The sequence below is a fragment of the Peromyscus leucopus genome, chromosome 1 (assembly GCF_004664715.2).
Source record: "Peromyscus leucopus breed LL Stock chromosome 1, UCI_PerLeu_2.1, whole genome shotgun sequence".
NCBI lineage: Eukaryota > Metazoa > Chordata > Mammalia > Rodentia > Cricetidae > Peromyscus > Peromyscus leucopus.
In genome coordinates, this window is record NC_051063.1 from 112,448,698 (window position 1) to 112,463,276 (window position 14,579).

At 41.6% G+C, this 14,579-nt stretch overlaps 1 protein-coding gene across 25 annotated transcripts in view; it reads right to left on the reverse strand.

Moving 5' to 3' along the window:
* Positions 1-9,267: 9,267 nt before the first annotated feature.
* Positions 9,268-14,579, reverse strand: part of Dlg2 (discs large MAGUK scaffold protein 2) — a 1,876,145-nt gene continuing 1,870,833 nt past the window's right edge. For all 25 annotated transcript variants that reach the window (XM_037207364.1, XM_037206918.1, XM_037206903.1 and 22 more), the window contains one exon: positions 9,268-13,917. In XM_037207364.1, coding sequence (XP_037063259.1) covers positions 13,811-13,917 — 107 coding nt within the window. In that variant the 3' untranslated portion in view covers positions 9,268-13,810. The remainder of the gene's footprint in view (positions 13,918-14,579) is intronic.

The following is a 14,579-nucleotide window of genomic DNA, read 5'->3' on the forward strand; positions in this document are numbered from 1 at the left end:
GTCTATTTAAGTCATTTTTCTGATCTTAATTTAACTTTGGTAAGTGGTATCTATTGAGAATATTATCTATTTCTTTTAGGTTTTCCAGTTTTGTGGAGTACAAATTTTTGAAGTATGATCTAATGATTCTTTGGATTTCCTTAATGTCTGTTGTTATGTTACCCTTTTTGTTTCTGATTTTGTTAATTTGGATATTCTTTCTCCATCTTTTAGTTTGGGTGAGGGTTTGTCTGTCTTGTTGGTTTTTTCTCAAAGAACCAACTCTTCATTTCATTGATTCTTTGTATTGCTTTCTTTGTTACTATTTTATTGATTTCAGCTCTCAGTTTAATTATTTCCTGACATCTACTCCTCTTATGTATGCTTGCTTCTTTTTGTCCTAGAACTTTTAAGTTGCTAGTATGAGATCTCCATTTTTTTTTATTTAGTGCTATGAACTTTCCTCTTAGCACCACTTTTGTTCTGCCCCATAAGTTTGGATATATTGTGTATTCACTTTATTGAATTCTAGAAAGTCTTTAATTTTTTTTATTTCTGTCTTGACTCATTTTTCATTCAGTAGAGAGTTGGACAATTTCTATGAGTTTGTAATCTTTCTGTTGTTCCTGTTCTTGTTGATATCCAGTTTTAATCCTTGGTGGTCTGATAGGATGCAGGGAGTTATTTCATTTTTCCTGTGACTGTTGAGACTTGCTTTGCGATTGAGCATGTTGTCAATTTTGGAGAAAGCTCTGGGATGTGCTGAGAGAAGGTATAGTCTTCTGTATTTGAATGAAGCATTCTGTAGATATCTGTTGGTTCCTATAATGTCTATTATAGCTCCAATATCTCTCTGTTTAGTTTTTGTTTGGATGGCTTGTCCATTGGTGAGAACAGGGTATTGAAGTCTCACACTATCAAAGTGTGAGGGTCAATGTATGGCTTAAGGTTTAGTAATGTTTCCTTTACAATTGTGGGTACCCTTGTGTTTGGGGCATAGATGTCAAGAATTGAAACATTATGTTGATGGATTTTTGGCTTTGAGTACGAAGTACTCATCCTCATCTTTTTTTGATTATTTTTGGTTTGAAGTCTCTTTTGTTAGATATTAGAATGGCTACACCAGCTTGCTCCTTAGGTCCATTTGCTTGGAAATCTATATCCAACCCTTTACTCTGAAGTAACATCTATCTTTGGTGTTGAGGTATATTTCTTGTATGCAGCAACAGGGTAGATCCTGTTTTCACATCCATTCTGTTAGTCTGTGTCTTTTTATTGAGGAGGTGAGTCTTGAGAGATATCAAAGACCAAAGATTGTTAATTCTTGTTATTGTGTGTGTGTGTGTGTGTGTGTGTGTGTGTGTGTGTGTGTGTGTGTGTGCGCGCGCGCGCGCGCGCATACTTACCTTTTTTTTGTTTTGCTGGTGTGAGCTTTATTTCCTGTGTCTTCATGGGTATAGCTAATCTCCATGGGTTGGAGCTTTCTTTCTAGTATCTTCTGTAGGGCTGAGTTTGTAGATAGACATTGTTTAAATTTGATTTTATCATGGAATATCTTGTTTTCTCCATCTAAGGTGATTGAAAGTTTTGCTGGATATGGTATTCTGGACTGGCATCTGTAGTCTCTAAGAGTCTGCAGGACATCATTCTGATGGGAGAATATCTTTCTGTATGTTGCAAATATGTGTTACTTTGGTTGGTTGATAAATAAAGCTGTTTGGCCAATGGTGAGGCAGAATAAGGTTATGTGGGATATTCTAACTAGAGAGACAGGAAGAAGGCAGAGAGAGATGCCGGCCATCTGCCCAAGGAGCAACGTGTAATGGGACGCAGGTAAAGCCACAGAACACGTGGCAAAACATAGATTAATAAAAATGGGTTAATTTAAGATATAAGAACTAGCTAGAAGAAAGCCTGCCATGGCCATAGTTTAAAAATAATATCAGCCTGTGTGTGCTTATTTGGGCCTGAATGGCTGCAGGACTGGGGGCTGTGGGAGATGGGCAGGACTAGAAAAACCCTTCAACTACATCTTTCCAGTCCCTTCTGGATTTTAGTGTCTCCATTGAGAAGTCTAGTATAATTCTAATAGGTGTGCCTTCATATATTCCTTACTATTTTTCCCTTGCAGCTTTCAATATTCTTTCTTTGTTCTATATGTTTAGTGTTTTGATTATTATTTGGTGAGTGGACTTTCTTTTCTGGTCCATTCTATTTGGTGTTCTGTATGCTTCCTGTATCTTTATAGGCATTTCCTTTACATTAGGAATACTCCCTATGATTTTGTTGTAAATATTTTCTGGGCCTCTGAGCTGGATTCTTCTTCTTCGATTCCTGTTATTCTAAGGTTTGGTCTTTTCATAGTGTCTCAGATTTCCTGGATGTTTTGTGTCAGGATTTTTTTAGATTTAATATTTTCTTTGATTGATGTATCTATTTCTTCCATTGTATCTTCAGTGCCTAAGATTCTTCCTTCCATCTCTTGTATTCTGTAGGTGATGCTTTCATCTGTAGTTCTTGTTCATTTTTAGTTTTTCCACTTAAAGAATTCCTTCAGTTTGTGTTTTCTTTATTGCTTCCATTTCCCTTTCTAAGGTCTTGAATGGTTTTGCTTGATTCCTTCAACTGTATTTTCCCCCCTTGGCTTTCTTTAAGGGATTTACTCATTTCCTCCACTTTTTGGGTCTTTCCCTTGATTTCTTTAATTGATTTATTCACTTCTTTAAGGACTTCTATCATCTTCATAAAGTTGGCTTTAAGATCTTTTTCTTGTGCTTCAGCTGTGTTGGAATATTCAGAGCTTGCTGTAGTAGGATGGCTAGGCTCTGGTGATAACATATTGCCCTGACTGTTATTGATTGTGTTCTTATAATAGCATCTAGGCACTGGATATGGATGATTACTGGTCTAGGTTCTGGTTTCTGGATTTGCCTTTTTTGGATGGGTGTTTTCTTCCTTGGTTTCTGTTTCCTCTCTGGTCTTCTGGCATGCACAGCCAATGGTTGAGCAGGGGGTCTCTAGAGGCCCACATTCAGGGCTCGAGTTCTGGTGGCCTGTGTGACTTCTGATCCAGCAGGGAGTCTCCACCTAAGTTGGAAGATAGTACACTGTGATAAAAAGGGGAGTAGGGATTGGGGATAGTGTTAGGGTGCACTGAGATAGTGGAGAAGGTCTGTGGGTTGGTAGCTTACCTGGAGTTCTGGTGGCTAGCTGTGAGGGCTGTGGTCCATCAAGGAATCTCTGCCCAAGTTGGAGGCTGGGATATGGCAATGAGAAGGGGAATGGTATTGGGGATAGTGTCAGAAGGGGCAAACCAAGAAAGTGGAGAAAGTCTATGGGCAGGCAGCCTATCTTGTTCTCTGGCAGGCATGGCCTGTGTTTAGGCAGGGGGTGTCTGCTGGAATTGGGGGCTGGAGCACAGGGATGAGGTCAGGGAGGGACAACTGAGGATTGGGACTGTTAGAAGCTAGAGAGTTGGGAAGGTCTGTGGAGGGTAGAATACCTGGTCTTTGGCCAACATGCTTGTGCAGAGGGTTTCTACTCAAGAGAACCAAGAGAATGGGTAAGGTCCCTAGGTCACTGGCCTACCAGGTCCTTTCTGATTGGTTGACCTGTGGTTGGGTACCAGGTATCTGCTGAAGGGAACCAAGAAAGTGGGAAAGGTCCCTCAGGCAGATGGCCTAGCTGATCTTTGGCAGGCATGACCTGTAGTTGGGCAGGGGGTGTCTGCTAGAGTTGGGGAATGGGACATAGTGACAGGCATGGGTGACAACTGAGGACTGAGTCTGTTGGAAGCTAGAGAGTAAGGAGGGTCTGAGGGCAAACAGTCTAGTTGGTCTTCTGGTAGGTGTGGCCTGTGGTTGGGTGGGAGTGTCTGGCTGAGGGAACTGAGAGAGTAGAGAAGGTCTGTGGGTAGCTGGCCTACCTGGTCTTCTGGCAGGTGTGGCCTGGACATTTCTTTAATCTCAAGTATATTCTTAATTCTTTTCTGCCTCTCTTTATTGCCTTTGTTATGTGATAGCTTTTTTGTTGTTGTTGTGATAAAGTTTGATTTTCATTTCTTTTTCTTGTGCCTGTTTGTCTATTGAGTTCTATGCAACTCTGTTTGTCTATTGAGTTCTATGCAAACTCTGTTTGTCTATTGAGTTCTTTACTGGCAACAGGCTCAAGGTTTTGAGGAAAAGGAGACTTCCCTAGGTCCAGTGTGCTAGTTGGTGGTACTGGGGCTTGCAGTGCTGGTGGTCACTTTTCTGAAAATGTAGGGCCAAGATAGTACTTTTTCCAAGAAGCAAGGAGCAAACAGAAATTATGTTAGGACTCTGGGTACAAGAACCTGCAGTCACATGTTCACAGGCTATGGAGGAGAAGTTTCTTATCTGTGGCTAGGCACATGTAGAGAACATTTCATCTTGTAGCACAGATATACTTGCTTCTAGATAATGTAGAATGTGGAGGATATCTTCTCTAGGTCCCATGGGTTGACCAACCCTGGAGTCAGGTCTTGTAGCTTTTCTATTTGTCATCTTGGGGCTGAATGATGTGGAAGCAATGTCTCTGATTCACTGGATCACAAATAGTTGTGGAACTGAGGCATGTAGCATTGGTTGGCATGATCCTGGAGATGAAGGTCATAAATAAGACCTTCTTTTGATTCAAGGGATCAAGTTTTTTAAGCACTCCATAGACAGAACTTCAAGGCTGTGTTGGGGATCAGCCTTTTCCTAGTTCCCAGACTAAACATAGATGGTAGCAGAGGTTGGGCAGCTTTTCTGGTTTGTGGCAAGCTCCTGATATACAGGGTTGAAGCCAAGACTTTTTGGCCAGCAGTTGCAGGGACCCATTTCTGATGGTTGAAGAAGACATTTTTCCCTACTTCTCACTGGGCAAGTGTTATTATTTTTCTGTTGCTGTGATGAAACACCATGACCAAGGCAACTTATAAAAGAGTTCATTTGGGCTTATGTTTTTAGAGGGTTAGAGTCTATGATGATGCAGTGAAAGTATGATGGTAGGGACAGGAAGCTGAAGGCTCACATCTTAAACTGCAAGCACAAAGTAGAGAGAATGAACGAACAATGGCTTGAGTCTTTAAACTCTCAGTCTGCCTCCAGTGACATATTTCTTCTAATAAGGCCACACCTCCTAAGCCTCTCCAAACAGCACCACCAAGTGGGGACTAAGTATTCAAAGGTCTAAGACTTTGAGGGTCACCTCATTTAAATCAACATATTCCCATGGGCTGGACTTAATCTGTAGCTATGACTGCCACTGGATCTGAAGCTGCAAGACTGAACCAAACCATACCATACTAAACCAAAGCAAACCCAACCCAACCCAACCAAACCAAACCAAAATATACATAGTCCAGTGAGGTGAGCAACAAAATTGAATGGGGATGAGATGCACAGGATTGGCAGACTCAGGAATATAAGGGAAGAGACTCAGTTTAGAGCTTGACAAAGTGACACAGACACATTTAATCCTAGAACATAGGAGGCTGAGGCAGGACTCTTGCTTATGAGCTTGCATCCAGCCTGGACAGTTATATAATGAACATCAGGTCAGCCAGGGCTGCATCACAAGAGTCTATCTTAAAAAATGGAGAGAGAGAGATAGGAAGAGAGAGGGGGGAGAGGAAGAGAGAGAGGGAGAGAGAGAGGGAGAGGGAGAGGGGGAGGGGGAGGGAGAGGGAGAGGGAGAGGGAGAGGGAGAGGGAGAGAGAGAGAGAGAGAGAGAGAGAGAGAGAGAGAGAGAGAGAGAGAGAGAGAGGATTTGTTTTTCTATAGAGACAAGGTTCCCCACATGTGTGAGCAATGGAGCAAACTGTTAGCATGTGAGTGAGTTGTTTCCAGATGTCAACATCACCCTTTCAGGGTTTTTGTGTGCTCACCAATTTGTTTCAGAGTTTCTATGTTACAATGATTTTTTTTCTTTTACATCTCTATGAAAGGAATTATATTCCTTGAGAAGACTGATTACTCTATGTATTTTGTTTTACATTTTACAGAGGCATGTAAATAGATCTGGCTGTAGGCGAATGTTTATTATTTGGCCAAAAAATATAAGGAATGATAATGATAAATAACTAAACACTTCAGCTTCTTTGGAAATTCTTTTTATAAGTTTGAATTTATTATCATTATGTGTGTATGTGCATGATGTGTGTGTGTGTGTGTGTGTGTGTGTGTGTGTGTGTGTGTGTGTGAGCCCCAGTGCACATGTAGAGGTCAGAGGGCAACTTGCAGGAGTCTGTTCTCTCCTTCTGCCTTCAGGGGGGTTCTAGAGATAGAACTTGATGGCTAGGCTTATGTGACAAGCATCTTTACCCACTGAGCCACCTAGGTGGCCTTACTTGGAAAATTTTATTTATGCAACTGCTAGCTAGCCTTTGAATAAAATGTTGGCCTGAATACTCAATTGATTTTTTTTTTTTTTTAAATTTTGAGACAGGGCTCACTATGTAGCTCTGACTAGCCTGGAATACTCTCTATTGATCTGGCTGGTCTCAAACTCATGAAGATCCTCCTGCCTCTGCTTCTGGTACTGAGATTAAAGGATATGCATCACCACCCCCAGCCTTAATACTCCAATTCTTAATGTGCCAACTGACTTCAGTTTTACACAAGACACACTTTTCTACAATCTTATACTCCTGATTAGATTGTTTGCTTTTCATGACCTATACCTGTGTCTTTAATAGTCCTGTAACCTGTCCACAGATTATGCTTGCCGCCATGCCCATTCCCCGAAAGTTTTGATAGTTTTAACTTCTAGCTTAGAGCGCCATCTCCACTAGGATTTCCAAGGCAGTACCTTCTTATAATGTTACCTAAATTACTTTCAAATCTGATGTCAGGCCCATGGTCTTTGTCTTTAATAGTTTGTGGTTTGAATTTTGACTACCTAAAATTCTGTGGAGTATAAAGATAATAAAACTGGTTTCATATTTTCATGGAATCAATGACTCCCTCTTCCTGAAACTCTAATTCCACACTAAGGACATTTTTATTATTGTTTGCTTTTGAGGATCACAAGGAATTTAAACTGCCTCCTTGAAAATAAAATACTTTCCCCCTTCTCTCTCCTTTTAGATGGATTGTAGATGGATGCTAGAGGAAATCCTGGTTGTGTTTAACCCCTGATAAGATTAGATTTTTACTGTGCAGCATATACAAACAGGCCTTAAAGAACAGATTCTGTTTACCAACTGATCAATTATCCAACCATACACCCAGAACTGGGAAGATAGGTCTTGTCTGTAAAGGTAGGAGGGAAGTGGTACTCTTGGCCTTGAGTACTGAGATATGCTCAAGATCATTTGTCCATTAAAGGTTACTGTGAAAAAGCAATCACAGTTAATCACAGTGAGTTGCTTCTATTTGCAATGAGTATGTGGAAGCAAAAGGGATGGAGATTATAGACAGCTCACCTGACACCTCCACTGCTGGGTCAGCTGTGGACACAAAGGGATGGATGATTCTGCTGTATGTTGGGGAGAACTCCTGGGAAGCTGGGGGAAAGATGGCCTTTGTCAGACATGGGCACTAAACTCATATCATAGTTCAAATGATCATTTATTTCTCTTTGTTATTCCAAAGATCTAGCAAAATTCACTGAATTATTCTAACTTTGTCTTAACTATGCTAAGGGAATTAGGGGCAGAACTTAGTTTTGACATAAGTTGTAAGGGAGAGAGGAGAGGTCAGTTTAATGATAGCAGTGCTACCTTCTGAGATGTCCTTAAGAGAGGGGAGTTGCAGGGTGGCATTGATACTACCAAGCTCCATATTTTCTGACCTGTGGAAAATATCCTTCCCTTTGGAGACTGTCTGGTTGTATCAAGAAAGGAGATATCTCCCTCGACAAGTCTTCCTTGGTTTTGTGCCTTGGTCATTTATGTTCTATCACTGGATGGCTGGTCTGTGGGGGACCTGTTAACAGGTCAGATTCTTAGCTAGACCCATTTAGGTTCAGAGATGTGCAGCTCAATTCTAGCCTTTGAGACTTCTAGAGTGAGCATGACTAAAAAAAATGAAAGAGGTTGCCAGGCGGTGGTGGCGCACGCCTTTAATCCCAGCACTCGGGAGGCAGAGCCAGGCGAATCTCTGTGAGTTCGAGGTCAGCCTGGGCTACCAAGTGAGTTCCAGGAAAGGCGCAAAGCTACACAGAGAAACCTTGTCTCGAAAAACCAAAAAAAAAAAAAAAAAAAAAAAAAAAAAAGAAAGAGGACACAAAAGCCAGAGCCTCCTTCAGCCTTTTTCTTCTGAATACTTTCTATTGAAACTAATCTGACTTTTGTGAAGAATAACATTAATAATAAAGCAGACAAGCCTGAATGGATATTAACAATAATTAAATTACTGCAACTGCAGGTACCAGGCTGCACTGGTCTTGCAGCCTCAGTGTGTTAAACTGAGAGGCTGTTTACCACTAAGTGCTTAGGACAGCATCATTCATCATTCTTGCTGGCTCACAGTGATGGCCAGGATGCTATGATCAACTGAGCTGGATTCGGAATTGGTGTTCCAATTATGTGATAATGTATTCCATGTCATACTTGAGAGTGATTGCATTGACGGAAACATTTTCACACCTTCCATGGGAGGAGTTTGTTTTGGGCCTTCAACTCTAACGTCTGTGTTACCTAAATGCCAAGATGGCAGAGTAGGTTTAGACCAGAGAATTTAGGACTGGCAGAACTAGGTTCCTTCACATGACATTTTTTATGTGCTCAGCTCTTTGGTGCTGGTATATTTTGTGGCCCCAGGATGTATAGATAATGACATTGTGTCTCCAAATTAGGTCTTTCTTTGTGCTTTAAGTATTAGACAAAGGGGAAAAAACCCCCTCATTCTTAGCATTTTCTATATTGGGAAATTTTTTTCTTCATATAAAGGTATATCCTAGAAAGCCTAACTTTTAGTACATTATTCATTCTTGAAAAATATTCTGATTAGAAGCAGGCAAGATGATAATCAAATATTTAAAAATATGCAAATGCAGCCCATTCAGTTCCTCTCAGTAGTGCCAATATTTTTCAGTGCAAATACACTCTAAGTGCATTTTAGCTCTGAAATCAGACATACTTGGTAAAAATAGAAATGAGTGAGTCTCTTATGAAATAACACAAACTATGCTCTGGGAGAATATAATTTTGCTATAAAGTAGGAAATGTTTTAATACTTATATAAGAAAACCACGACGTTTATAAACACTCTATCAAGCAGTTTTACAATGGGGCCGCCACTGACATGTGGAAAAGCAATAAATACTCACGGACACACGGAGTATGAAATATACATCTTGATCTTATAATCGTGTGTGCTTTATTGTTTTACACAAATGGAAAGGAAGTGTTGAATATTTACACTTAACAGGAGTGTAAGCTGTGCAGATTCTCTGTAAACTCCAGCCAGGCAAGGAGTAATTCCCCCTCCCTCTCTCCCTCCCCTCCTGCGTTCCAGCTCAATGGAGAAACATCCTGTCAGAGAAGCACAGAATTGTCATAGTAAAAGGATCTAATGGGTACAACCTGGTGCACTCAGAAGTTAAGATACACTTAGGAAACACAAATTTGAAAAGAAGAAAAGTTTTCCATCCCATCGGGAGTCAACCTTGCCATTTGGTTGTCTGTCCACATGAGCTGCGAGGGAGACACTGCACTCTTGTAGCTGATCTTTGTCTAAATTATCTGCCTGTCTTAGCTTGTCTTCAGCTGCTACAAGAAACTGCACAGCTGTACAAGAAATGATTTCTGAAGCACAGGTTTCAGTGAGGAAGGATATTTACAGACTGAAGTGTGTATGTGTTTCCAACCATGTTGAATCATACCTCATGTAATGTGTATACATGGTATGCATACCATCTACACCGTACACTTAATTAATGCAGATCCACAGAATTCTCTATGGAGTGTCCTGGAAAATCTGTTGTCACAGGAGATACTCCACATGCTTTAAGGGAGCTGATGCCTCCCCAGGAGTGACTCATTAGTGTAATAAATTTAGGAACTAGCCTTAGTCCTGGGCTTAAATGCATTTTGTAGAAATTTTAGGCAGGACCAAGACAGGAAAGATGTCCTTTCACTAGTAAGTTCATCCAATCTCACCAGAGCAATCACCAGCTGAAAAGCAGAGGTGGGGGGGGCACTTCACATGGAGGTGAGAAAAAGAAAGTAGGGGGAATCTCTCTCTCCAAACCAGGGCGGTGTCATGGCTTCAGTGAGGTTTGTTACAATAGTTGTTGGGGCCAGAGTGTGCCTCTGTTAAAAGAAAGCGTCCTCAGCCTGGGTGGGGCTGGGAGGGAGTCCCTGGAGACAGGTCCAGGCAGAGGCTTCCAGGTGCCAGGGGCCCACAGCTCTTGCATCAGCACTGCCAGGACAGTGGTGCAGGCCGGCTCCAGGTCAGGGCCTCACACTCAGCTTTGCTTTCTGGGCTGAGTAAGTAAAATGGTGACCCCAAGTATTTGTGTCGTTAGTCCATTGTGTGGACTTGCTGTCTGAATCAGCCATGAGCCCTTTATAGGACAGGAAAACGAAAGAGTGGGATGTAGCGATGATCAGAGCTATGTGAGAAGAGAAGAGAGCAGGTAAGTGTGGGAGGGAGGAATAAGGAGGGGAACAGGAGATGGTGGTAAAGGAGAGATGGACAGAGAAAGAAAGAGGAGGGAGGAGGGGCAAGGTCCATGACCCAGGGAGGATAAAAGGAGACGACCAAAATGACAGAGCCGATGAGAGAATGGAAGTGGTAGGAAAAATGAGGGGGCGAAATAAGTGAGAGCCAGAGGTGTACAGAGTACTCCTTGGCTCAGTCCTGAAGGGCTGGCAGTAGGATCTAAGACAGCTCACAGAGGCACCCGAGTGCAGCTTCATCTAGATGGCCTTGCCAAGTGGATAGAGCCAGCCCCTGAATTTGGGTCTGGGAGAAAAGGCCTTCCAAGAATAAATAGGCCATCAATCTCATGGAAAAGGGCAATCAGCAAATGCCTCAGCAATAATTGGCTGAAAGGTGGGATTTCGGTTTTGGTAAAGCTGAGACCCCCATGGTGCTACACATTGTACCAGAGCATGAAAAATAGCACCAGTGACACGATCTGGCACTTTTCCGAAAGGGCCCAGCATGTGAAGGTGACACTGTGCCCCCCGCAAGCCTTCAGATTGGAGAGAGCTCCGGACAAAGTTTGCAGTGTTAGCACCAGTCTGGCCCAAGGCTCCAGGTGCATTTGCACCAGATGTGATCTGGGTGACTTTCATGCCATTTCTAAATATGTTGTCAGATTTGCTGCAAAATACACCAGTTCTTTGGAGCCATAGAGACCTCAACATTGGGAGGTGCAAGACGACACAACAGGATGGATGTGTGACTTCTACAGGAAAAGACCCTCTCACCAATGTGCTTGGTGATTCTTCAAGCAAATATATATGTATATATATTTATATAAATCTACATAAAAAATCAGTGCTAATGCTAATCTGGAAGCATCTACACTGGGAAAATAAATAATTATATTACTACAAAACCAATGGTTTGTGGTTCAATTTGATTGTACTCAGCCACAGCAATACTATCCAATGGAAAGCACATCACACAACTGGAGAAAACATCTACTCATTAATGACAGTCCTCTAAGGTAAATGGTTGCATGCTCAGTGGAGAAACCAAAGAAGTTATCATGGCGGCCTATAAAGAGAGCTGGGATCAGGAATGGCATTCTAGTGGCAGAAAACTTCTGAGAGCAATATTGATGGAAGTTGGCCTTGACCTGAAACTGGTGAGTTGCAGACATGGACACGTCTTTTAATGTTTTGAGCCCTCTAAGGCTATCTCTGGAAAACTGAATTTTCATATGAGGGGGGAAAATGTATGGCTGCTTATTACCTCTTTCATTGGCAAAGGCAGCCTCAAAACTATAGGTAGATGCATACTTTCGCATTTTAATGTTTGTTTTGGTGACTGCAGCTAGGCAGACGATGGTATGAAGATCCTTGATTTTGGAAAGAGACTCTCGGTTTTAAGCCCCGATGTTCTAACTGAGAAGCCCCATCACTCTGATGGTTCTGTCTTTTGTTCTTGTACTCCAGCTTACATGCTGGTTGGCTGCACAGTGTGGCAGAATCCCTGCCAGGTCTTGATGTACCCCAGAAATAAGGCGATGGGGCTTAGTCTGGGCATGCATAGAACCCAGATATGAGTAGTTATTAATAACACTAAAAAGTCTCTCTCTGAACACCTTGGGCAGAACCAGTGCTGACGTCACCATCAGCGCTAAAGTGGGAAGCTAACTCTTATGTTTCAGCGTATAGGCTTCGGGAGGGTTTTCCCACCTCCCGAATAATAAATAATCATTATTATAATTGTTAGAAAAATGAACTTGGTCCAGGTGCAGCCCTAAGGAAGGCAGTTCAATTGGTTGAGCTCAAAGTCATAATCATCCTTGCTTTGTGGTTCTCTTTACCCTATATTCTGAACCAAGAAAAGCGCATCCCTCACCACTCCCAACTAGATAACTTCTCTTTTTTCTCTTCCTCAGAGAAATAGTGCATCTTAGGACAGATCTCCCCCTGTAATGCCAACCTGGGCTGTTACAAAAACACTCAGTTGCTCTGTGAAACAAAGAAAAGATAATCCTAATGACTTATGGTTTGCCAGAATACTGAATGGTTCTTGAACTGTATGCAAGTGACTAGGAACAAAGTTGAATTTGTCTATCTCCATGGTTGGCTCAGGCTATTTAACTCGAGGAAAGCAATTGTTCTCTTTTGACAAATTGCATGATTTTGTCTCTGAACAGCAATCAGCTTAAAAAAAAAAGTAACAAAAAGTCTCTTTCAAAAATATCCATGAAGGTAACTTATTAAGGTATGTGTTCCATAAGAGTGTATCGCTAGTGTGCTAGTGCGCATGGGCGAGGAGGGAGGTGAGTGAGGGGGAAGTCTTTGTCAGACCTGGAGGGAACTCAGATGTTCTGAATGGATCATCGGCAACAAAAGGGAGTGCAGCCTTAGATTCTTGAATTTGATCGTCTGCTGAGAGTGCGTACATTTAGTCTTTCAATGGTATTTTAGTCTTTACAAAATAGTTCACAAAACTTTTAACCTATAGAAATTCATTTCTATACATTTAATATATTTTATTGTATAAATTATTCTCATCTTTAGTGCCTTCTTTCAGTTTATAAATGGCAAAGTAGACAATCGACAATCATAAAGCTAGTCCAGGTGGAATCCCCTCCTCAGTAAGGTTAGTCCTCCACACAAGTCATCAATTTTACGGCACACTTATCTTTGCACATGCCAGCCAAGGAAGCTAAGCAATCATCCTCCCCTGATAGTATGTCGTCTCCAAAGTGACTCTTTTCTGGTTTCCTTATTTCCTTTGCTTGTTAAGAAATCAAAGGATGTGCATAGTTATAAAATTCCAAGTGTACCAATTACAGAGGTGGGGAAGGGGAAGGTTGGTGAGGTTTGAGTGCTGGCAACTTTTCTTAAAGCAAAAAACACAGAGAGCTCAGCAGCTAACTCAGCTCTGGACATCTGCTGGGGTGAGAAGGCTGCCCATCTCTAGGGCAGAGAGCTCTTCAGAGGTTCTTCCCTACACCTGGTACTTTGAGCAAACCAAAGCCTTCCTGCATACTGCAATGTCTCTTCCGTCCCACCCTTTGGCCCCTCTGTCTCCTCATGGCTTCACACAGTTTGTGTTGTACATTCATAAGGATTCACATTGACTGCAAAAACATAAATGCAACAAAAACATAAAAGCCTCCAAGTATTATATTATATATATTTTGTTCTTCTAAATGCTCTTCTGTCGTTGTCAGAGGTGCAGTAGCTAATTTATAACTTTTCCTTTGAGGGAATCCAGATGAAAGGCCCAGACTGCTCTTCAATAACAAGCTTGCATTGGTTATATATATCTTCTAAGGTGTCTCCTTGAACAATAGCTGTTACAAAGACAAAAACACCCAGAATTAGGAGGCATTCCCTTGGGGGAAGGACAATGATTTCTCACCCAACAGAAGCTCAAATCAGTGACAGATAACTCATCAGGAAGCTTAATGTCCCCTTCCAGTGAGTAAGAAAAGTAAGAAAGAATGGTCACACAAGTGCAGTCATGTCAGTGATGCTTAAAAGGAGCATTCTCTCCATGCCCTAGGTCAGGAATCAATGTGTCCCCAGCTTAGTACTTTCTGTGTTCCCAGTTCTGGCAATCAATCACTTGTTCGTTGCATGGATGCCTACTCTGAGCCAGGCGCTGGAACCGAACACACTGCAGTTTCAGACTGACAGTTCCCTGTTTGGCTATAGAGGGTCTATCCTTCACTCTAGTTCAGGTAGAAACTCAGGGCTTGTAGACATGGAGATAATAAGAGTTATGAAGGAAAAGTTAAGTTAACCTTTTCAATTCCAAAACTTCTACTGAGAAACACTGTTATTTGGTAAATTAAGATTTTTACCTCACAGAACTATTTATACTGTGAATACCCGATAAGGAACATAAATAAGAGGAAACATAAATCGCTAAACTGTAAATTACTAAAATGCTCAGGTCCCAGCATAGATCTAAGCACATTTTGTTGTTTCTTTTGAATAAATACTATGTTGG